The following is a 25,993-nucleotide window of genomic DNA, read 5'->3' as shown; positions in this document are numbered from 1 at the left end:
GCACTAGCAAACACTCCCCCTAGGATATTGGTTCCGGTCCTGCCCAGGTGCAGACCGTCCGGTTTGTACTGGTCCCACCTCCCCCAGAACCGGTTTCAATGTCCCAAGAATTAGATTTCCTCCCTTCTGCACCACTCCTCAAGTCACGTGTTCATCTGAGCTATCCTATGATTCCTACTCTGACTAGCACGTGGCACTGGTAGCAATCCTGAGATTACTACCTTTTGAGGTCCTACTTTTTAATTAAACTCCTAGCTCCCTGAATTTAGCTTGTAGGACCTCATCCCGTTTTTTACCTATATCATTGGTACCTATATGCACCATGACAACTAGCTGTTCACCCTCCCCCTCCAAAATATCCTGCAGCCGCTCTGAGACATCCTTGACCCTTGCACCAGGGAGGCAACATACCATCCTGGAGTCTAGATTGCTGCCGCAGAAACGTCTATCTATTCCCCTTACAATAGAATCGCCGACCACTATAGCTCTCCCACTCTTTTTCCTTCCCTCTTGTGCAGCAGAACCACCCACACTGCCATGTACTTGGTTGCTGCTGCCCTGCCCTGATGAGTCATCCCCCCCAATAATACCCAAAGCGTCACGGACGGGCTGAATCTTAATAGATTGGCAGCTCTTGTGCTTTATGAATGCATATGTATTCATGAAAGGAATAAAAACTCCACCGGAAAAGTGGCCTAACCGTGGCTAACTGGAGAAGTTAAAGAAAGTAGCAGAATAAAAGAAGAGGCTTACAATGTTGCCAAAAAGAGCAGTAAGCCTGAAGTTTGGGAGGGTTTTAGATATCAGCAAAGGATGACCAAGAAATTGATAGTGGCTGAAAGTAGAATATGAGAGTAAACTAGTAAGAAATATAAAAACAGATTGTAAGAGTATGTAAGTTTGCAAGTATGTAAAAAGGAGAGAGTAGTAAAAGTAAATGTTGGGTCCCTTAGCGGCAGAGACAGGAAAAATTATAATCATCATCATCATCGGCAGTCCCTCAAAATCGAGGAAGACTTACTTCCACTCTAAAAGTGAGTTCTTAGGTGACTGAACAGTCCAATACGGGAATTACAGTCTCTGTCACAGGTGGGACAGACAGTCATTGAAGGAAATGGTGGGTGGGACTGGTTTGCCACATGCTCCTTCCGCTGCCTGCGCTTGGTTTCTGTATGCTCTCGGCGATGAGACTCAAGGTGCTCAGCGCCCTCCCGGATGCACTTCCTCAACTTAGGGCGGTCTTTAGCCAGGGACTCCCAGGTGTCGGTGGGGATGTTGCACTTTATCAGAGAGGCTTTGAGGGTGTCCTTGTAATGTTTCCTCTGTCCAGCTTGGGCTCGCTTGTCGTGTAGGAGTTCTGAGTAGAGCGCTTGCTTTGCGAGTCTTGTGTCACGCATGCGAACAGTGTGGCCCGCCCAACGGAGCTGGTCGAGTGTGATCAGTGCTTCAATGCTGGGGATGTTGGCCTGATTGAGGATGCTAACGTTGGTGCGTCTGTCCTCCCAGGGAATTTGCAGGATCTTGCGGAGACATCGTTGGTGGTATTTCTCCAGCGATTTGAGGTGTATACTGTATATGGTCCACGTTTCTGAGCCATACAGGAGGGTGGGCATCATGACAGCCCTGTAGACCATGAGCTTGATGGCAGATTTGAGGGCCTGAATGTCGAACAGATGGGAAAAATTATAATGGGAATAAGGAAATTACATTGATAAATTGAAATTTTGTATCTGTTTTCACAGTAGAAGACAAATAAAGCATAGTGCAAAGCCAAGGGTCTAATCAGAGTGAGGAACTTAAAGTCATTAATATTAATAAAGAAAATGTACTGGATAAATTAATAGGACTAAAAACCGCTAAATCTGGACCTGACGGCCTATATCGTAGGTTTTTAAAAATGGTGGCTACAAAGATAGTGGATGCATTGGTTTTGATATTCCAGAATTCCCTTCGATTCTAGAATGGTCCATGTGGATTGCTATTCAATAAAGGAGGGAGAGAGTAAACATGAAACTATAGGCCAGTTAGCCTACATCAGTGGTCGGGAAAATTCTAGAATCTATTATTAAGGGTGTGGTAACCAGGCATTTATAAAAAGCATAATATGATTAGGCAGAGTCAACACAGTTTCATGAAAGGGAAATCATGTTTGACAAATCTATTCGCGTTTTTATGAAAGTGTAACCAGCAGGGTAGATAAGCAGGAGACAATGGGTTTGGCGTATTTGTATTTTCAAAATGCAATCGATAAGGTGCCACATGAGATTGTTACCCAAGATTAGGGCTCATGAGATTGGGGGTAATATTTTAGCTTGGATTGAGGATTGGTTAACAGACAAAAAAATGAGTCGGAATAAACGGGCTATTTTCGGGTTGGCAAGTTGTAACTAGTGGGGTGGTGCAAGGATCAGTTGTGCCTCAGCCATTTACAATCTGTATTAATGATGTAGATGAAGAAACTAGTGTAATGTATCCAAGTTTGCTGACAATGCAAAGCTAAGTGGGAATGTAAGCTGTGAGAGGGTGCAAAGTGGCTGCAAAGGGAAATAGACAGGTTAAGTGAGTGGGCAAAAGGTAGCAGATGGACTTTATGTGGGGAAATGTGAAATTATCCACTTTGGTAGGAAGAGTGGAAAAGCAGAATATTTTTTAAAATGTAAGAGATTAGTAAATGTTGGTATGCAGAGAGATTTGGGTGTTCTTCTACACCAATCACAAAGTTAACATGCAGGTACAGCAAGCAATTAAGAGGGCAAATGGGATGTTAGCCTTTATTGCAAGGGGTTTGGAGTATAAGAGTAAGGAAGTCTTGTTGCAATTATATAGGGCTTTGGTGAGACCACACCTAATGTATGGTGTGCAGTTTTAGTCTCCAGACCTAAGGAAGGATGTACTTGCCTTAGAGGGAGTGCAACAAAGCTTCACTAGATTGATTCCTATGAGGAGAGATTGAGTAGAATCCCATTCTCTGGAGTTTAGAAGAATGAGAGGTGATCTCATTGAAATGTATAAATTCTGAGAGGGCTTAACACAGTAGATGTTGAGAGGCTGTTGCCCCGAGCTGAAGAATCTCGAACTAGAGGGCATAGTCTCAGGATAAGGGGTTGGCGATTTAAGACTGAGATGAGGAGGCATTTGGTTGTGGTTGCTCCATGATTCATGCTGGAATGCAATATACATTCTGCCTGCACGTACAAAACTGGGGTTCCAGTTTGCTGGGTTCCTGCCAACAGAAAGTCAGCACTTACAGAAGGGTTGTTATTCAAGACTGAGATTGCTACATTTTTTGGCACTAAGGGAATCAAGTGTTAGGGGAATATGGCAGAGAAGTGGAGTTGATGTAGAAGTTCAGCCATGAACTTACTGAATGGCAGGGCAGGGTCAATGGGTCCTTCACCTGCTCCTATTTCTTAAGTTCTTATCACTAAATCCTGGTATGCTTCCCTCTGCTTATAGATTGGGGTTCTGAGGTAACGGTGACTGTGGATCATTTGCATTTGAAGCAAACTCACCTACCTTCCAGCTCGCTCTTGTTCCTCTTCTCTTCCAAATCAACAAAAAGATTTTTGCATTGGAATACTCATGGTGTTTATATAAATTGCATGAGCTGAACGTGTCAATGCTAACTCTTGACACAACAAATTGAAAATAAAGGTGTTAGGGCAAAATAAATACCCAATTCAAAACAAAATCTTCAATCTCCCCATTCAGCAGGCTACCAAAATTGAACTTAAAAATGACAAACCCTCTAAGTGCTGATTTTCTGTTCGCAGGAACCCAGCAAACTGGAACCCCAGTTTTGTATAGGCAGGCAGAATGTATATTGCATTCAAGCATGAATCGTGGCAAATTGTCTGTGCTTTCATTTGCATATAAGCATCAATAAAAGTCCTATCTGACTGGAAGTTTTTGAGCTGTACAATATGGTCAGAGAACTTGCAAGTGTGATTTTCAGAAAATCAACCCAATAATCATTGTTGTGTGATTAAAGTATGCAAATTATTGGTCTTTTAAACTGTTAATTTACCTGGGTCCTCTTAAAAACAAGTATTAGTTTTAGTTTGGTTTAAGTGTTATCAGCCAACACAAGTAAGGAGTGAAACATTTTTTAAACTTAATTTTAAAAATTCATTTGACATCTTGTTTACATCTAGTTGAAAACTAGAGGTATGATAATATGTAATTAGTGCTAATTAAGTGGTTTAGGGAAAAACAGCCAATTTTGAAATGTTAAAGAGCTCTGAAGGAGACATTGTCATTAGGCTTATTTTTTTCTCTCTCTTCAGGTTTGCTTTTACTTCATTACTGATGCTGATTACTTCATTGCTAATTACTTCATTACTGAAGAACATTTAATTTGCAAAAGGATGCTGCAATTCTTTAGATAAGCATTGAAGCAATGTTTGCCAAAATGCAAACAAGCCTTGAAATTGTGGTTCAGATTTATAACCTCATTGAAATCAGGAAAGAGAGATCAGGGTTGCTTTTTTGTGACCGTTAAGCCTCAACTTTGGATGCAGATTAGGAAATTTGGCAAAAATCAGTTCCACTATGATTTCTGTCAGCTTGTCCCCCACTCCATATTCTGACTGGCTACAGGGTCAGTGGTGTAAGCTGCTGTCTGAAACAGATGGGGTGCATTTTACCTGTGTTTCGGCAGTCTACATGTGCAACCTGGCATCTTGTCTTCAGCTGATGTTACCGAAGGGCAGCATGCAGACGAGAAATAGTAGGGGCCAAGGATGAATCCTTGTGGGATTCCAGAGGTAATGGCATGTGGGCAGGAAGAGAAGCCATTGTAAGTGATTCTCTGGCTACAACTGGATAGGTAAGTATAGAACAAGACAAGGTCAGTCCCACTTAGTCCCAACCAGGGCCTATCTTTGCATTCCAGAATGATTGTGGCGTACTGGCACTTTTTGGCAGGGGAAAGAAGGGCCTGATAATGCTTAATAGGGTCCAGCCAGATCTGGCGATAAATGTCGAAACCAAATAGATACAAGATTAAATGTAAGGGATTTAGAACATAGGGCAAGAGAAGTCTCTTCACACAGAGTGGTAAGCCTGTGGAATTCACTTTCAGGGTTACTGGTTGAGGCAGAAAAAATGTCAGCATTCACGATTAGATTGGATAAGTATATGAAGGAAAAGCAGTTGAAGGGTTAAAGGAATAGGGTGGGTAAATGTGATTAGGATTATTTGCTTGTGTGGAGGGTAGACACCAACACGGACTGGCTTGTATTTCATGTAACCTCTATGCACATCCATATGTGCAACACCACAGAAGATCAACTTAAATGTATTGTAGATACATTATTTTAGCTTTGAATGTGTATGTGTCTGTGTTCATGGGGGTGGGGAGGAATTTTGATGTCATTTTGTCCTGGTAGTAGTTGATAGTATGGATCCTGTTAGTTTGTGTCATGTGCTTGATGGATAATCACATTGATACAAGAAAAAATAAATGGTTTGTCATGCAATTGTTAATCTACGAAATATAATTTATAACTGATAGAAATCTTTTCCCCAGTGTATTTTGAAGGAATGATCATTTAATATCCCAGGATTGCAAAATATTTCTCTCCTTTTCCCATTTATTGTCGAGTACCAAAGTATTTATCCAATATTTATTCAATGGTAGTTGTCCCAATGTAAATTTCAGATTACACACACATAGCCCTGTGAGTACGGGTTTGGAAGCAGGCCCGCTGTCAAGCCCACCTCCGTGTCAGTTACTGACCTGTCAGGCCTGCGTACGGATCGCATACCCGACAGCAAGCGGATAGTTCGGAGGTAGTTGAATGCTACGGGAGAGGATTGAAAGCAGGCACTTACAATTTAACCAACGTTTTAACGGGTTTGCCGTCCCTTGGGGAACACACCAGGCAAGCGGAGTCAGATTCTCAGTGACTCTTACTTTGGCTAGTTGACAGCTGCAGAAGTAGCATAGAAGCTACCATTTCACAGCTGTTCAGTTTCCAATGTCAGAAGCTGAAGCCTTCATGATTTGGCAGAAACTTTTGACCTGTATGCTGTTTGGAAGTGTTTGTAGTGAACTCCCTAACACGGTCACCTCCTTGGAGCAACCTCTCTCACCATTGACAGATCGCTTCTGTCATCCTAACCTCGCATACCATCTATTCCAGCAGCATCAGTGCCCTTGAAAAAATCTCACCTTGGTCCTCAGAATCCCACCACAATCAGCCCCAACACCATCACCAAACACCAGCATCACCAACAACATCACCAACAACAACACCAACCTTCTCCACAATCAACTGATGCAGCATAGGACACAAGGCATCTGCACCCGACCACATTGTTGCCAGGGCTGGCCTCACCATGGCCACATTTACTTCACTTGATGCTATACACCCTGGCTGCCACATGATGTGCCAGGTTGGCACCATCCCTCAGCAGCTCCATAAAGCATCCCTGCAATGCCTAAGCCATTCCTTTCACACTCATCACCATTGTGGGGGGATACCCTTATGTCTCACCATTCACTACAACTCACAAAGCCACTTCCAAAGGTGTCCACAAATCTGTCCAAGAACACAAAGTTCTGAAAATAAAGATTTCAATGTTTGACAATACATCAACATAAGCTTTACATGAACATTGGCTAAAGGGCCCAAGTACCGAACCTCGTGTGTTGTTAGTTGGTACGATTGGGCAAGGAGGAGGGCGAGTGTGAGGGGTAGCTAGTGAGATGGGGAAGTGATAATGTAGATCGAGAGAGAAGGATGGGTGGAGGTGCAAGGTCAGTTGGTGTGAGTAAGGATGTGCAGGGGTAAGAGTAGGGAAGGCAGAGTGATGGGGATGTAATGAGTGGCACAGCAGATGAGGTTGAGTGTGGATTTGCAGTAACATTTTGTGATCTACTGAGATAATTGAAAGGTTTTCGCCACTGCAGCCTGGCCCTCCTGATGACATCCCTGCTTGTGCCCTCCTGTGCAATGTGCAGCCAGGCTGTGTTGGTGTCCTGGGGAGGTCTCTTCCGCCCATTGGAAGGGAAGAGGACCTGCCTGCGTGCTGTGACTCCCTCCAGAAGCATCTGTAGGGAATGATGGGAGAGCCTGGGTGCAGCTATGCATCTCTCTGCTGTGCATGTCAGTGTTTGCAGCAGCTCAATGCTGAAGAACATTGACAGAACAAGTGTCAAAGCAATGGCGCATGGTACTTTTGAGGAAACCGGCTGATGACGCGTCATCAGATGATGTCATCAGACCGGCTTTCTATTAATTGGCCGGGAACCCCGCAGGGCGGGCTTAGCAAGCCCCATCAACAAAAGATTGAGTACAGAGGGCGGGATAGAGTCGGGAGCGGCTTTCCCACATGCCACCAATGCCGGCCGCATCCAGCTTGCTAGGTCTGGTGAAATCACGGCCATACACTGGGTCCCAAGTACAATACAACTGTTTATATTGCCGATTCAAATTTGACAGTACTTGTACTTGGTTATATAAATAGCTGAAGTTATATGAAACACTATACTACTATATTACATTAAGAGCAATTGCACATCCAGTCACGGTTCAGTTAGCATTGCCATTGCAGCATTATTGAGATCTAACCCCAGGACCTCTTACTTTCATCCAGCTTTTATATTATGGATATCAAATTAAAAACCAATGCGTATAAGGTGGCCAAGGTTAGTGAGAAACAAGAAGATTGGGAACATTTTTAACAACAGCAAAGAATGACTATGAAAGCAATAAAGAAAGGAAAGATAGATTACGAAGGTAAACTTGCGCAAAACATAAAAACAGATACGCAAAGCTTTTACAGATATATAAAACAGAAAAGAGTGACTAAAGTAAATGTTGGTCCCTTAGAAGATGAGAAGGGGCATTTAATAATGGGAAATGTGGAAATGGCTGAGACCGTAAACAATTATTTTGCTTCGGTCTTCACAGTGGAAGACACAAAAACCATGCCAAAAATTGCTGGTCACAGGAATGTGGGAAGGGAGGAGCTTGAGACAATCACTATCACTAGGGGGGTAGTGCTGCACTGGCTAATGGGACTCGAGGTAGACAAGTCCCCTGGTCCTGATGAAATGCATCCCAGGGTATTAAAAGAGATGGCGGAAGTTATAGCAGATGCATTCGTTATAATCTACCAAAATTCTTTGAACTCTGGGGAGGTACCAGCGGATTGGAAAGCAGCGAATGTAACGCCTCTGTTTAAAAAAGGGGGCAGACAAAAGGCAGGTAACTATAGGTCGGTTAGTTTAACATCTGTAGTGGGGAAAATGCTTGAAACTATCATGAAGGAAGAAATAGCGGGACATCTAGATAGGAATAGTGCAATCAAGCAGACGCAGTATGGATTCATGAAGGGGAAATCATGGTTAACTAATTTACTGGAATTCTTTGAGGATATAACGAGCATGGTGGATAGAGGTGTACCGATGGATGTGGTGTATTTAGATTTCCAAAAGGCATTCGATAAGGTGCCACACAAAAGGTTACTGCAGAAGATAAAGGTACGCGGAGTCAGAGGAAATGTATTAGCATGGACAGAGACTTGGCTGGCGAACAGAAAGCAGAGAGTCGGGATAAATGGGTCCTTTTCGGGTTGGAAATCGGTGGTTAGTGGTGTGCCACAGGGATCGGTGATGGGACCACAACTGTTTACAATATTCATAGATGATCTGGAAGAGGGGACAGAGTGTAGTGTAACAAAATTTGCAGATGACAAAGATTAGTGGGAAAGCGGGTTGTGTAGAGGACACAGAGAGGCTGCAAAGAGATTTAGATCGGTTAAGCGAATGGGCTAAGGTTTGGTAGATGGAATACAATGTCGGAAAGTGTGAGGTCATCCACCTTGGGAAAAAAAACAGTAAAAGGGAATATTATTTGAATGGGGAGAAATTACAACATGCTGCGGTGCAGAGGGACCTTGGGGTCCTTGTGCATGAATCCCAAAAAGTTAGTTTGCAGGTGCAGCAGGTAATCAGGAAGGCGAATGGAATGTTGGCCTTCATTGCGAGAGGGATGGAGTACAAAAGCAGGGAGGTCCTGCTGCAACTGTATAGAGTATTGGTGAGGCCGCACCTGGAGTACTGCGTGCAGTTTTGGTCACCTTACTTAAGGAAGGATATACTAGCTTTGGAGGGGGTACAGAGACGATTCACTAGGCTGATTCCGGAGATGAGGGGGTTACCTTATGATGATAGATTGAGTAGACTGGGTCTTTACTCATTGGAGTTCAGAAGGATGAGGGGTGATCTTATAGAAACATTTAAAATAATGAAAGGGATAGACTAGATAGAGGCAGACTAGAACTAGAGGGCACAGCCTCAAAATACGGGGGAACCAATTTAAAACAGAGTTGAGAAGGAATTTCTTCTCCCAGTGGGTTGTGAATCTGTGGAATTCTCTGCCCAAGGAAGCAGTTGAGGCTAACTCATTGAATGTATTCAAGTCACAGATAGATAGATTTTTAACCAATAAGGGAATTAAGGGTTATGGGGAGCGGGCGGGTAAGTGGAGCTGAGTCCACGGCCAGATCAGCCATGATCTTGTTGAATGGCGGAGCAGGCTCGAGGGGCTAGATGGCCGACTCCTGTTCCTAATTCTTCTGTTCTTATGTTCTTATGATATTATATTATGTTAACTAGCATACAATGCAGTATTCAGTACTTAAGGGACTGCTCTGGTTGTTGTACTTTGCATCTCTATTAAGATACTTTGTGTGTCTTCCTGGCTATTGCATGCTCACCACTTGATTTAAAAGAATTGATTATTTTCTTGCAATCACTGTACACTTCACAGGACTTTGCCCTTACTCTTACTTCTTGGCATTTTCTTCTCCTGGTAATCTCCTGCCCTGTTACCTGATATCTACCTTTTTTTAAATTCATTCCTGGGATGTGGGGGTCGCTGGCAAGGCCAGCATTGATTGTCCATTCCTAATTGCCCTTGAGAAGGTGGTGGTGAGCTGCCTTCTTGAACCGGTGCAGTCCCTGTAGTGAAGGTACGCCCATATTGCTGTTAGGGAGGAAATTCCTGCATCTGGTGCTTGTCCCGCACTTCCTCAGTGCTATTTGGGTTCTGCTGTACCTTATTTTCCAGCCTACTCGGCACTACACTCGATTTTCACCTGACAACTGTAGCTAGCGTTGTCTGGCCACCTACATTACCTTAGGGTTGTCGAACCTGGAAGACTGCTGCTCATCTAATACCTTGCCCCTATACTTGATATTCAACTGACTCCCTTTTTGGCTGATAATGAGATCTTCATGGTGCTGTCGTGCATCAGGCACTTTGGTCAATGAGGCTCAAAGGCCTGTGGAGTTGATGATCTCTTCTGCCTGATTGTCCAGCAAATGATGTTAAAGTGCTGAATTTTAAGGAACTATGGTTACTTTTAAGGACATAGTTCTCTCTTTGCAGATTCTGGAAGAAGAGGATTAGAAGAAATATAGCAGGTAGATGAATTTGAACCTTGCATGCACCATTAGGATCCATCCTTATGCCACCATTCTTCTGTACAGTGACAGGTTCTTGCAGCTGGATATGTCCAACATCTGCCTATGGAGACAAACATTCTCGAAAGATCCTGCACCTAGCCTTGGAACCGCTTCCAGAATCTATATTGCTCAGTCATTGGCTGGGACAGTGACAGCTGCATCAAACTTTTGTGCAGCAGATTCCTTTTAAGCAACTGCTGGAGATCTCTGTCATATCTCCCGACCTTCAGTGCATAATTGCATCATGCAGGTCACTGGTGAATTATTTGCCAGCGCCAGTGAATCATCAGTTTGACAAGATGAATATGAGAGAGGATGAGTGCATCCAAGTGCCCAGGCCAGGCCAGCAGGTACTTTATTTAAGTCTGTATACAAGGTCCCTTGTGCATATTTGGTGCTTTTTCATTGCCACATTTAATGGGCTACACGGTCTGTAAATTAATATGAGAACATGGTCTTTAATAGCCATTTCCCTAGCTATTGGATGGAGGATCTGTCATTCCCCAGCAGGTGTGCACAGGATGACATCAAATGTATGTACTGACATTAGTTTTATCATGCCCATGTTAGAGCAATGTCTTTTTTCCAGCTAGTACTGGAGCTAGTACAATATTCTTCTTTTTCTAAACCATGACTTTGAATGGATCTTAGCACAATCAGAACAATGTTCAATTTGGTAATTCTGATTTCATCTACCTTGTGACCTGGTGTCATTTATGCCACTGAGTTGTAAATTTTACAAGAAAATCAAAATGTAAAAAGAGCTTTAGAATAAGACAAAATTTATATTAATAGAGGTGACTTTATCCCCCATGCTAGTACATTGAAAAGATGTTGGCCCAAAATTTACTGGAGCAGGGCATCACGTGGTGTGCCCAGTTAGCTAGACATTTCCTGTACCCTTCAGCTCAAAATGCTTTTGCCACATAAGTTGCTGGAAGTGCGAGCTGATAACGGTGCGGCAATAGCAACGGGGGATCTGGGACCTTGGTGAACAATGGGATCAATTGTATATCTTCTTAACCAATGAGATTTAAGAATTGAGTAAGAAACAGAGAAAGGAAGGAGAAGGAGGGTGAATTAGTCAAATTATTTCCAGAAAGAGAAATAAAGAGAGGGAAAGAAAGATTGGATTAAGAGGGGAAAAAAAGACACAAAGGAAAAGTAAGAAAAATAATAAAAAATGTAAAATTAGATATTTTTAAAATTTCCAACAATTCACCACCTATTGGAATGAGATTCCAAACTTTAATTATTCCCTTTCTGGGCCAGAGAGATTGATTGGCAGTCATTAACAATTATCACTTAGTTAAAAGGGTACTTATGCTATTAATTACTCGACTTAATTTTCTGTGGCGAGTTTAATAGGTAAATAATGTGCAAGTGCAACAACTTTATGAAACGCACGGGGAAGTTAAGAGCGAGCTGCCATTTTCACAAAGCTAACGGCGGAGCGGCACAAATCGTCTGACAACTTGTGGCAATTTGCAATTCATGGTGTGTTTCTTCCTCGCCACAAGCTGCTGGCTGATTTGCACATTAGTAGTGGCATGCATCATTCAGACGCCGTTATTTTTTCAGCAAATTCCATCCCATTATTACTTATAACCCTTTGTAAAAAAAATAAAACTTTATAACCAAATATTACATTTTATTTTGAGTTATGTATTAGTTATTTGTAATCAAATGCTATCATTTTTTGCCAGAATGAAAATTGAAAAACTAATTACATTGAGGAAGCGTTTTTATAACTTGTTCCTTGATATTCATCATTTAAAGTTTTTAATGTTAAATGCTTGATGTATTGGCACTCGATCTGTACATTTTTCTGCGTGATTGTAAACTCAAAAATTTTAAAGAAAAACTTGCATTTATATAGTCTATTTCAACTGGTCCAAAACGGCTTTACAGCTGATTAAGTACTTTGAAGTGTAGTTACAGTTGTAATGTAGAGAAATTTCGCTGCCAATTTGTACACAGCAAGGTCCAACAGACAGCAATGAGATACTAACCAATTTAATTGTTTTAATGATACTGGTTGAGGGATAAATGTTGGCCAGAACACCAGGAGAAATCTGCTACCCTTCTGTGAATAATATCATGGGATCTTTTAATTCTACCCGAGAGGACAGACAGGACCTCAATTTAACATCTCACTAAAAAGACAGCACTCCCTCAGTACTATAATGGAGTGTCAGCCTACATTATATGCTTAAGTCACTAGAGTTGATCTTGAACCCATCGCCTCCTGACCCAAGAGGTGAGAGTGCTGCCACTGAGACCTTAGAATTGACTAATATTTTTCTCCGGTTACCTGAGGAAGAACAGTCTTTCACATCAATATTTAAATTGGTATTATGAGTATTGCATAAACAGTAACACATAATGACTCATAAAATCAAAATCATTTAACTATTACTTTACTTGCATTCAATTTAATCAGGTTTTTTAAAACAATAACATATTTTACCTTTCCTTGCACAGGGCTCCTATAAATAAGCCTTTGTAATAAATAAGTGTTTCTGGACTGTTTAAATGCTTCAAAATAGCATTGCCATTGAACAAGTTGTTCTGTACTTGTTATCTGCTATTATTTAAGACTTGGGAAAGCATGTAGCTTGTTTACAAAAAATTATAATGGTTAATAAATTGTCTTGATGGTAATGTTCTTTTAGTGATATCAGAATGATCAAATGTCTACCTTATCTGTTCAGGCTGTATTCAAACCAAGAACCATGGAAGAAAGAAAGAAAGAAAGAAAGACATGCATTTATATAGCGCCTTTCATGACCACCGGATGTCTCAGTGTTTTACAGAAAATTAAGTACTTTTGGAGTGTAGTCATTGTTGTAATACGGGAAACGTGTCAGCCAATTGTGTACAGCAAGCTCCCACAAACAGCAACGTACACATGACCAGATAATCTGTTTTTGTTATGTTGATTGAGGGATAAATATTGGCCAGGAAACCGGGGATAACTCCCCAGCTATTCTTCGAAATAATGCCATGGGATCTTTTACATCCGCCTGAGCGAGCAGACGGGGTAGATTTTTGTTGGCAAGAGGAGATCTATTTCTGTGGGCCCCATGTACTCTTTCCCTTTCTATTCTATGATAAGAACTTACAAAAAAAAGCCCTGTCATTTTAAAAAGAAAATGTTCTTCTTTTGTTTTATCTGTTGGTTCCTTTCTCTTTCATTCACTCCATTCATCTTGTACTTCTCCTTATTTTCCATTTTCTCTTTCTATGTTTTATGTTTTATTTGACTTAGTGCCTCAATTTCCTTCTTGCCTTTGTTTCGTGGACTGCTATTTTATTCATGTGAGATAGATATTCCTATTGCCGATATTGTTGTACAAATCGTAGCATGCACATGCTAATTTCCTCACACCGCTCTGTTTTGACAGAGGCATTAACCCATTTAAAATCAACAGGTTGGAAGAGTAACAAGATGGCTTTGGTATGGTTATGCTGGGCAATATTGCCAACTTTTATATCTCATTCCTATTTTTCTGTTTCTTTTTCCACCATTACAGTTATCTATTTCTACTTCTGTGTTACTGTCTCCTTGGTTTACTCTTCATCTCAGTTATATACTCAGTCTTCTGACTGCTTTCACTATTCCCACCATTTACAATCCAATGATCTTGCTTTATCCTTCAACATCCCAAGCTACTCTCAATAATGCAAATATCTGCATATAACATGTCACAGCTGTAGATACATTCACAAAGCCATTGCTAATTTACATAGTTAAAGCAGTGCTCCTTAGTATAACTATGAATAAAGTAGAATCAGTATGGGCATTATATTTTGCTGAGGTAAGCTTTGAAGCTATTTATTTAACCAATTGCAGATTGCATGGAGCTGTTACAAATGCATTGACAGGCAGACAAATAAACCAGGGTAACTTTTTTGTGGGTTTTCAGGATTCTGTAGTTGACAACACTCCACCCTCATAAAGGCAAGAAGCCAGAGACTTACTATGGTGACCCAGGTCGCCAACCTCGCATAGAACACTCGTTGCCAAGATGAATGCAAGAAAACTCTTCGGCCACTGAACATTTTCCTATTAAAATAAAGCTGTAAACAATAGTGTGAACAATCTTAGAGACATAAAAAAGAATTATTGACTTATACATTCTAACTAAGTTAGTTTAGCACAATATTTTATGCGAACAATTGTGTTGCCAGGAAAGCTTTGAAAATTTAATTCACAATGTTAAAGATACTTGACTCCTTATTCAGTAAGTTGTATTGTAATCAGATGCATTACTATAGCAATCATCAATTTAAAAATATCTTCCATTTTCTCTGTGCAAAGTTATTCCAATTCAAAACAGAAGCCTGAAAAAGATAGTGCCTTAAAGTTACATGCTTTATCAGCTTTGAGGATTAAGCTCAATAACTGAGCTACATTCTTGCTAGGAGAACTATTAACTGTCTAATTTACATATGGAATTCCTTCGGTGTTTCTGAGCAAAATTATGTTTATTGAAGGTTTGATTAATTTGATCCAAATTATTTTTGATTTAGTGTACTTGCATAGGCTGCTGAATGTTAGATACTAAATGTACCTCTGAAGCATTCAGCAGCGCTGGCAGTATATCAATTAATGATTTAGATGAGATAGAATGGGCCCACTGAAAGCAAATGTTAACCTAATGGTTAGTTGGGATAAACTTATGGCTAGGTTTAACCAAAGACAATTCTGTTTCAGCATTCCTGTGTTGTTTGGGGAATCTTGGTGGAAGAATGGCCGTTTTGTTGGCAGTTATTGGTGCATGCAAGATCCCTATTGCCGACTGTACGTTTCACAGTAGTTAAAATGTTGACAGATAATTTGAGTATGTTGAGACTTTAAAAATGGTCTTGATTGCATTCAGCAGCAAATTAAGTACTAGAATTTTTCACTGCAGTATGTCTTAGTTGAGATTTTGTAACTCAGTCTATTCAAGTGTAGATTACAAAAATGCACAAGAATTGATTTGCAAACTTGGGTTTTGTAAGTCTGCAGATTGTAAGAGGAAGGGAAGCATAAAGAAGGTTTTGAATTCCTGAGATTGTGAAAAGTCAAGACATTGAATGCAAAGACGCAAGGGGTAGAAAGTGTTGTAAGAGGCACAAATGGAGGGAAAATAGGGTCAAGTTCAAGAGAGATTACAAAAATGAGACCAATGGAGCAGATTGGGAGAGGAGGTGGGATTCGTTTGGGATTGCGAAAGTCAAATCGCTACTGCATTTCAGCAGAAGTGACTCATGTAGCGGTTTTTACTGTCCTGTTTTCTTGCAAATTACAAAACAACTGAGAGAATGTGGGATCAATTTTCAGCTTTGGCGAATGGCTGATGGGCAATGGGTGCCACTGTCACAAGCATGTTGACGGTCGGGCCTCATTTGCATTTAGCTGGCAAGGTGACAGCGTGTTCTGAGCACTGATAGGCAGGCAGCAAGGGCCTGAGGGAGGTTTGTCACTGGGTTGATTGGAGGGGGTGGGGGGTCACAATGGAGAGCATTATTGAAGGCGAGGGGGGGTGGGGCTGGGGGGGGGGAAAGGGTGCGGGGAGATTTGTGACCAGGCACACTCTGCTATGCTCATTCTGCTGCTGAAAAAGTGTCAAATAAATTATTTATTGTTCTCCAAGCTGCTTCTCGTGATCCCTTTAAGAGATAATGTTTTTCTGCTCTGTGAAGTGGTCAGGACCAGCACTCATCGGGCACTGTGCTTAATTGCACAAAAACGGCATCGGAGGTTACAGGAACCCTAATTTGCATTGAACAATGAGGTTCTGGCAGATGCGTTGGCTGCCAAATTCCAGGTCCACTCAAAAATGGCAGTGCGGTGGGCCTTCGGCAGAAGTTTATTTTTGTCGTTTTGGTCCTGCAGCTGCCCTGTTCCTACTGCAAAATGGCGCAGTGGAGAGATTAAAATCAGGGCCTGTAAATCAGAGGGCAAAGAAAACATGCATCAGGAATTTCCACAGGGCTTCTCCCATTCCATTGTTTCTGCTGAACCTGGCAAAAGAAATTCCCGGCAATAGTTTCTTACAGTCAAGCAAACGCACACGAAGAAATAAGAGTGATCATCTTAGAAACTGCACTGTGAAAAATCTGATAACTGTCCTTTAAAGAAACCAGATGATGACCCCATTTTATGAATTTCTGATCCAGCACAAACCATGCTTTGAGACAATTTTGTTTTCTCCGAGCACAAGGTAACTACTGTACCATGTTTGAGGAAACATGTTAGTCACTTTGAAAAATAGGAATCTTGGCACCCAATGAACCAATAATTGATCATTTATTTTTCAGTTGATCACCAATTGAGCTTTTAAAATCTGTTCCCACGGTGTAGTATTTTTAATTATTATTTTCACTTTATTTCCATATGTTGGCATATCAATTTATGTTATAAAAGTTATTTTCACAGTCATTAAATCTTGAGGTGGGGAAGAGGAAATCCTTTTACTTATTCATGATGATTTTAGTCATTTTTCTCCAACATCAGGATGTGATGAGGATTGATACTATTGTTACACAACTGGTACAGTATTGCCTGCAATTGTGTAGTACCATGAGCAAACTCACAGATAATGGCCACTAAGGCTGCAGGGAAGAGTCACAAAGCTGTTCCTTGATGTCACGGGTCTAAGTTATGAGGGAACAATTGGAAACACTGTGGTGGTGAAATTGGAGAACGCCCTGTTTGGGGCGCTAACTTTTAAAAGTTTGAAAAATTAGCACCAGGCGCTAATGATTTCAGACTTTAAAAATAATTTGGCTTTTGCACATCAGGAAGTAAATGGGGTGCTAAATCAGGAGCTCCACTTCCTTCCTGGAGTGGAAGAGGCAGCAGACGGGGCGGGAGGTATGCAGCGCTGCACACAGGGCCGTGCAGCGCTGCCGTGTTTGAAGGCTCCTTCCCTCCCTTAAAGGGAAGGGCCATCATTGCAGGCTCTGCAAAATAAGACTTACCTTCTCCTCAATGGCAGTTGCGATCCAGCCCGAACAGCCCGATGTACTGCATCAGAGTGTCGGGCTGATCGATCGTAGGCATCAAACAAGGTAAAAAATTGTTAAGGAGAAAATTGAAATTTTCTTTTTTACTTCACTTGGCCACCTCGCCTTTAAGCATCGTCCCCGAAGTGCCTGGCCTCCCAATGGACGCCTCCTGCAGCTGTTGGTGTTTTCTCCCGGCGATACTGCAGGAAGTGGAATGCAAGTTCAGAGGCGAACGGCACAGTGATGACATCCTGATCTCCAGGCAAAGGAGATCGGGGCGCAACACTGTACTGTTGCCAGAAAACTCCTGCCGAATTTAGCGGGAGTTGCTGACCTAATTTACGCCCCATTATTGCTCCTTGGAGGCACTAACGGGAGGTGAAAAAGGACCCAATTTCTCCCGCTGGGTCTGTTGATCTTGCATGCATATATAAATGAGAAAACATTAGATGCATTAATGGTGGGCAGGGGCAAGGGTGGTGTAGTATTGTTCTCGGTGGATGAGGGAAGATGGGCCATATTATGTCTGTAATGCACTTATGAATGACTCCACAAGGAATGTGTTGTGTTCAAACTGTAGTGACATAGAAACTAGGTGCAGGAGTAGGCCATTCGGCCAATCGAGCCTGCACCACCATTCAATGAGATCATAGCTGATCATTCCTTCAGTACCTCTTTCCTGCTTTCTCTCCATACCCCTTGATCCCTTGAGCCGTAAGGGCCATATCTAACTCCCTCTTGAATATATCCAATGAACTGGCATCAACAACTCTCTGCAGCAGAGAATTCCACAGGTTAACAACTCTCTGAGTGAAAAAGTTTCTTCTTATCTCAGTCCTAAATGGCCTGCCCCTTATCCTAAGACTGTGACCCTGGTTCGGGACTTCCCCAACATCGGGAACCTTCTTCCCTCATCTAACCTGTCTAGTCCCATCAGAATCTTATATGTTTCTATGAGGTCCCCTCTCATCCTTCTAAACTCCAGTGTACAAAGGCCCAGTTGATCCAGTCTCTCCTCCTATGTCAGTCCAGCCATCCCTGGAATCAGTCTGGTGAACCTTCGCTGCACTCTCTCAATAGCAAGAACGTCCTTCCTCAGATTAGGAGACCAAAACTGAACACAATATTTCAGGTGAGGCCTCACCAAGGTCCTGTACAACTGCAGTAAGACTTCCCTGCTCCTATACTCAAATCCCCTAACTATGAAGGCCAACATACCATTTGCCTTCTTCACCGCCTACTGTACCTGCATGCCAACTTTCAATAACTAATGAACCATGACACCCAGGTCTCGCTGCACCTCCCCTTTTCCAAATCTGCCGCCATTCAGATAATATTCTGCCTTCCTGTTTTTGTCCCCAAAGTGGATAACCTCACATTTATCCACATTATACTGCATCTGCCATGTATTTGCCCACTCGCCTAACCTGTCCAAGTCACCCTGCAGCCTCTTAGTGTTCTCCTCACCGCTCACACTGCCACCCAGTTTCGTGTCATCTGTAAACTAGGAGATATTACACTCAATTCCATCATCTAAATCATTAATGTATATTGTAAAGATCTGGGGTCCCAGCACTGAGCCCTACGGCACTCCACTAGTCACTGCCTGCCATTCTGAAAACGACCCGTTTATCCCGACTCTCTGCCTTGGTCCTTTATTCATAACTCCAGAGTGAGGCAGTCGCATGGTGGCTCCCCTTTTATACAGCCCCTGCCACCAGGGCAGGAAACTCCACCAGTTGCACCCTCTAGTGGTGCTGGCATGTATATACACAGTGTAAACCTTATTGATAGTGCAACAGGTAAACAAGTCTCCATCTTATGCAACTATACAGTGACTACACAGAGTGTATATCTATAGTCTGCATATATAACAGGCCAAATGGCATTTCTCATCGATAAGTAACTTGTGATTCAGATGTAGGAAGTTGACACCACTTGCTCAGATCATGAGGAGTGCTACTTACTGGCTGATTTACATGTTGGCGTTTTCTTGGCTCGATCAAAAAGAGCAGGAAGGCCAGAAACGAAAAAGCTAATTAAATCTTTAAAGTTAGGATTAGGCTTTTGCCTAATTCAAAAATACATTGATTTAAAATGGTTATGCTTTCACCAGTGGAAAGTGAAAACGATTTATGACTAATGTTGAGAAGCGTTTCCTCTGCCCACCTGGGGCTCGCTTGCCATGTCAAAGCTCCGAGTAGAGCGCACAAAGCCTCCTTGAAAAAGTGCAACATCCCCACCGACACCTGAGAATCCCTGGCCCAAGACCGCTCAAAGTTGAGGAAAAGCAACCGGGAAGGCGCTGAACACTGAGTCTCTTCGCCGAGAGCAAGCTGAAGCCAAACATTGACAGCGGACGGAGCGCACGGCAACCCAGGCACCCCACCCCACTGTTCCTTCAACCATCATCTGCTGTACCTGTGACCAAGACTGTAATTTCCGCATTGGACTGTTCAGTCACCTGAGAACTCATTTTTAGTGTGGAACGAAGTCATCCTTGACTCCGAAGGATTGCCTAAGAAGATGATGTTGAGAAGGACTGGACTGACTGCATTACATAACAATTGTGCTGCTGTAGCAAAGATCGCAGCGTTTAAAGTCGAAAGTGCGCTGTAATGATAGCATTAGTGAAATCTTTGTGGTAAGATTAAATTGAGCCACATGTATGAAAATAACTACTTTATTCTAAAAGAAAGTAATTTGTATTAAGCCATTGATTGAGTACAGTCGGTTATCTTATTTGGATGCTATCGGCTGACAAGGTCACTGATAAGAACATAAGCAACAGGAGCAGGAGTAGGCCACTTGGCCCCTCGAGCCTGCTCTGCCATTCAATAAATCATGGCTGATCTGATCTTGGCCTCAACTTCACTTTCCTGCCCACTCACCATAACCCTTGACACCCGTGTCATTCAAAAATCTGTTTACCTCTACCTTAAATAAATTCCCAATGACCCAACCTCCACAGCTCTCTGAGGTAGAAAATTCCAAAGATTCAAGACCCTCTGAGAGAAGAAATTCCTCCTCATCTCCATTTTAAATGGGCGCCCTCTTATTCTGAAACTATGCCCCCTAGTAGTAGATTCCCCCATGAGGGGAAACATCCTCGCTGCATCTACCCTGTCAAGCTCCCCCAGAATCTTATATGTTTCAATAAGATCACCTATGATTCTTCTGAACTCCAATGTGCAGAGGCCCAACCTACTCAACCTTTCCTCATAAGTCAAGCCCCTCATCTCTGGAATCAACCTAATGAACCTTCTCTGAACATCCTCCAATGCAAGTATATTCCTCCTTAAATAAGGAGACCAAAACTGTATGCAGTACTCCAGGTGTGGTCTCACCAACACCCTGTACAGTTGGAGCAAGACTTCCCTACTTTTATACCAAATCCCCCTTGTAATAAAGGCCAACATTCCATTGGCCTTCCTGATACTTGCTGCACCTGCATACTAAATGTTTGTGTTTCATGTACAAGGACCCACAGATCCCTTTGTACCGCAGCATTTTGTAGTCTCCATTTAAATAATAATTTGTTTTTTTATTCTTCCTACCAAAGTGGATAACCTTATATTTTCCCACGTTATATTCGATTTGCCAAATTTTTGCCCACTCATTTAACCTATCTATATCCCTTTGCAGATTCTTTGTGTCCTCTTCACAACTTACTTTCCCACCTATCTTTGTATCATCAGCAAATTTGGCTACATTACACTCGGTCCTTTCATCCAAATTATTAATTATAGATTGTAAATCATTGAGGCCCCAGCACTGATCCCTGTGTGGCACCCCACTTGTTACAGTTTGCCAACCGGAAAATGACCTATTTATCCCGACTCTCTGTTTCCTGTTAGTTAGCCAATCCTCTATCCATGCAAATATATCACCCCCCCAATCCTGTGAGCTCTTATCTTGTGCAATAACCTTTTATGTGACACCTTGTCGAATGCCTTCTGGAAATCCAAATACACTACATCATCTGGTTCCCCTTTATCCACTCTGCTCATTACATCTTTGAAGAACTCTAGCAAATTTGTCAAGCATAGTTTCCCTTTCATAAAACCATGCTGACTCTGTTTGACTGTATTATGATTTTCTAAATGTCCTGCTACTACTTCCTTAATAATGGACTCCAGCATTTTCCCAATGACAGATGTTAGGCTAACTGGTCTATAATTTCCTGCTTTCTGTCTCCCTTCTTTCTTGAAAAGGGGTGTTATATTTGTGCTTTTCCAATCTGCTGGATCCTCTCCAGAATCCAGGGAATTTTGGTAGATTACAACCAATGCACCCACTATCTCTGCAGCCACTTCTTTTAAGACCCTAGGTTGAAAGCCATCAGGTCCAGGGGACTTGTCCACCTATAGTCCTATTATTTTGCCCCCAAGTTCTAGATTCCCCCACAAGGAGAAACATCCTCTCTGCATTTACCCTGTTAAGTCCCTTCATAAGCTTATACGTGATTGTTTTAAGTTACTCGCTCCCTATAGCCCCTTGATTATTGATTATTATTGGGATGCTTTTACTGCCTTCTACCATGAAGACCGATACAAAATATTTGTTCAGAGTCTCTGCTATTTCCCTGTTTCCCATTATTAATTCCCCAGTCTCATCCTCTAAAGGATCAAAGTTTACTTTAGCTATTCTCTTTCTTTTTATATACATGTAGAAGCTCTTACTCTTTTTTAAATTTCTTGCTAGTTTACTCTTGTTAGATCTCTTAATTTCCAATGAAATATGAACTCCGATTGTAGTTTTAACTGCTTTATTTTTGGCAGACAGCAGTAACAAGTTCTTGGCTTTAAGCCAGGTCTTTGTCCTTCTGGGACCACATGGTCAAAATGGTTGTACTTATACCTGGATCAATTTACAGAAAAGAACTCGCCTTCTTTGACCTTATTGGCTCAATTAATAGTCTTTTAACCTTTTAATTGGCTCGCTACCCAAGGGTCCTAAAATGTCAAGTTGATTGATGACTTAATGCAACAAGCTGAACTGCATGTAGCAGCCTTGACTTGGGGGTCTGTGAATTTTCACAGTCTGTCTAAATGCAGCCTGTTTGAATTCTCTATCAACTCTCAATCTATTTTCTCTCTCATTTATTTAGTCATCCTTTGCTGGTTTCTAAAACTTTCCCAATTTTCTGGCCTACCACTAATTTTTCACAACATTGTTTGACTTTGTTTTCAATCTTCCTTAGTGAATCACGGATAATTCATTCCTCTCTTAGAGTCTTTCTTTCTCACTGGAATATATCTTTGCTGAGAGTTATGAAATATCTCCTTAAATGTCTGTCACTGCTTATCAACCATCTTACCCTTTAATCTATTTTCACAGTCTACTTTAGCCAATTCTAGGACCACTGCTTTTCCTGACATATTAACGACTTAGACTTGTGTGTACAGGGCACAATTTCAAAATTTGCAGATGACAAAACTTGGAAGTATAGTGAGCAGTGAGGAGGATAGTGATAGACTTCAAGAAGATATAGACAGGCCAGTGAAATGGGTGGACACGTGGCAGATGAAATTTAACACTGAAAAGTGTGAAGTGATACATTTTGGTAGGAAGAATGAGGAGAGGCAATATAAGCTAAAGGACACAATCTTAAAGTGGGTGCATGAACAGAGGGTATCTGGAGATATGTGTGCACAAATCATTGAAGGTGGCAGGGCAGGTTGAGAAAGTGATTGAAAAAGCATGCGGGATACTGGGCTTCATAAATAAAGGCATATGGTACAAAAGCAAGGAAGTTAGCATGAATAGTGCTTCACTGTCAGAGGTGCCGTCTTTTGTATGAAACGTTAAACCGAGGCCCGTCTGCGCTCTCAGGTGGATGTAAAAGTTCCCATGGTACTGTTTCAAAGGGAAGCAGGGGAGTTATCCCCAGTGTCCTGGCCAATATTTATCCCTCAATCAACATTACAAAAAACAGATTATCTTATCATTATCACATTGATGTTTGAGGGAGTTTGCTGTGCGCAAGTTGCCTGCCACGTTTCCCAAATTACTTCAAAAGTACTTCTTTAGCTGTAAAGTGCTTTGAGATGTCCGGTGTTCATGAAAGGCGCTATATAAATGCATATGTAAGTCTTTCTTTATGAAACACTGGTTCGGCCTCAACTGGAGTACTGTGTTCAACTCTGGGCACCGCACTTTCGGAAGGATGTGAAGGCCTTAGAGAGGATGCAGAAAAGATTTATGAGAATGATTCCAGGAATAGGGAACTTCAGTTACGTGGCTAGACTAGAGAAGACTAAAATTTACGAGGATGCTGCCTGGAATGGAGAATTTTAGCTGTGAGAACAGATTGGATAGCGGGTTTGTTCTCCTTGGAACAGAGGAGGCTGAGGGGAGACCTCATCGAGGTGTATAAAATTTTGAAGGACCTGGATAAAGTGAGAATAGCAATGGCCTATTTCCCTTGGTGATGGTGTCAATTTCGAGGAGGCACAAGTTTAAGATGGTTGGTGGGAGGTTTAGCGGGTATTTGAGGGGAAGCTTCTTCACGCAGAGGGTTGTGGGGGTCTGGAACTCACTGCTGGAAAGGTGGTAGAGGCAGAAACCTTCACCACATTTAAAAGGTGCTTGGATAGACACTTGAGGTGCAGTAACCTGCAAGGTTATGGACCTAGAGCTGGTAAGTGGGAATAGACGGGATAACCTCTTGTTGGCTGGCACAGATACAATGGTAAGTACTTTAGGGAATCTAATATGGCCAGAGTGATCTCCTGAACTAGTTTTGATCACCTGGATGGGTTGGAGAGGAATTTTCCCAGCTTTTTTTCCCCTATTGGCCTGGGTTTTTAACTTTTTTCTGCCTCTCCCAGGAGATCGCTTGGCTCTGGGTGGGTAGAGTGTAAAGTATTGTGATAGATGGGGTATCGCAGTTGTGTGGGGCGGACTGCTTGGGCCTGATGCTCTTTACCTGTCCGCCATTGTTCATTGTTCATAGGTTTATATGTAACCTTCAGGGCTGCTGACTGAGGACCGTGTGGCTCTTTGTCGGCCGGCGCGGGCACGATGGGACGAAATGGCTCCTTCTGCGCTGTAAATTTCTATGTTTCTAAGCTGGGGTTGTTCTTACAGCAGCGAAGGTTGAAAGGAGATTTGAGAGAGGTATTCAAAATCATGGGGGGGTCTAGACAGAGTAGATTGAGAGGAACTGTTCCCATTGGCGGATGGGTCGAGAACCAGAGGACACATATTTAAGGTGATTGGCAAAAGAACCAAAGACGACATAAGAAAAAACATTTTTACGCAGCGAGTGGTTAGGATCTAGAATGCACTGTCTGAAAGGGTGGTGGAGGCAGATTAAATCATGGCATTCAAAAGGGAATTGGATAATTATCTGAAGGAAAATAATTTGCAGGGCTACGGGGAAAGTGCGAGGGAGTGGGATTAGCTGAAGTGCTCTTGCAGCGAGCCGGCACACAGGCTTGACGGGTCAAATGGCCTCATTCTGTGCTGTAATCATTCTATGATTCATGTTTTACTGAAATCTTTTGAGTCTCTAATATTGACACACAAAATTCAGTTTTATCTTTTCTATTGTAAAAAAAAATACATCTGTGTCGGTTAGAATACAAGAACAAAATAGGTGTAAATTTTGCTTCGTGTTTCTCAGGATGGTGGGCTTGCCTTCCTGATTCTGATCAAATTTAGGCACACGTAGTGACTGTCCATCAATTATACAACACAATGCTGAGAGTCGAGGCGTAAATGTTCAGGGACAAATATATATTTCTTTATCATATGTGCTTCTGGTGACATTTATAGAATAAACAGACCATCCTTAAACATGCATTCTTGCCATAAATATCTTTCACACAAAAGTGAAACCATCATGTTGAATAATTGACCAATTTCTAATTGTTCATCAGAACAGCACGATCAGATCTTTGCATTGTGCTTCTTCTCCAGACTGCTTACTTTATGTAAATATAATCAAGGAAAAATAGTATTGATGTTGCCAGGTGGGTAACAGATTGTTCTGCACCTAAATGGTAATAACAGACAATAATCCGAGCTCATGAAACTGTTTTTCTTGGACAGTTACCAACAATTGGAGACATGCAAGATGCTGAGGTGTAAGTTTTTGTGCAGCATTTTTGTGCACACATTCCCTTAAATACGCAAGAGTTGTTTATAATTTTAAAGCTTTCCATCAAAGAAACTCAAACTACCTCAGAGTTGGAACAATGTCAAAAGATAATTTGAATTTTAGAGCTTAAAATGATCTTACCAGCCTCAATAATAGCTTCACAATAAATTGTATTTATTGAATCATGAAGATTGGTAAATAAATCCACATGAAAATGCCAATTGTATACAGAACTAAGTGCATGAAAATCATGCATCAAGTGAATGGTAAAATGAAAAAAATTAACTAAGTTTTGACTTGCAGATAAAAAGCACAAAGGTGTAGAAGATTGGGGGTTCGTGCCCTCAATCCCCAAGCAATGAGTTGCAGATCTCAGCTAAAATGCCAATAAGATGTGCAAAGTA

General features: G+C 41.8%; 1 protein-coding gene across 7 annotated transcripts in view; it reads left to right on the top strand.

The window, feature by feature from the left end:
- LOC139276015 (interleukin-1 receptor accessory protein-like 1) overlaps window positions 1-25,993 on the top strand; it is a 1,534,993-nt gene that overhangs the window by 19,610 nt on the left and 1,489,390 nt on the right. For 3 of the 7 annotated variants that reach the window (XM_070893368.1, XM_070893362.1, XM_070893361.1), the window contains one exon: window positions 10,404-10,438. The exons of the other annotated variants lie outside the window; for them this stretch is intronic. Coding sequence is in view for 2 of the 3 variants with exons in the window: in XM_070893362.1 (XP_070749463.1) it covers window positions 10,404-10,438 (35 nt within the window). In the remaining variant the exon portion in view is untranslated. The remainder of the gene's footprint in view (window positions 1-10,403; window positions 10,439-25,993) is intronic. 7 annotated transcript variants of the gene reach the window in all.

This window comes from Pristiophorus japonicus, chromosome 11, assembly GCF_044704955.1.
Source record: "Pristiophorus japonicus isolate sPriJap1 chromosome 11, sPriJap1.hap1, whole genome shotgun sequence".
Classification (NCBI taxonomy): domain Eukaryota; kingdom Metazoa; phylum Chordata; class Chondrichthyes; family Pristiophoridae; genus Pristiophorus; species Pristiophorus japonicus.
Note: the sequence above shows the minus strand (reverse complement) of the source record. Positions and strands in the feature narration are given on the sequence as shown.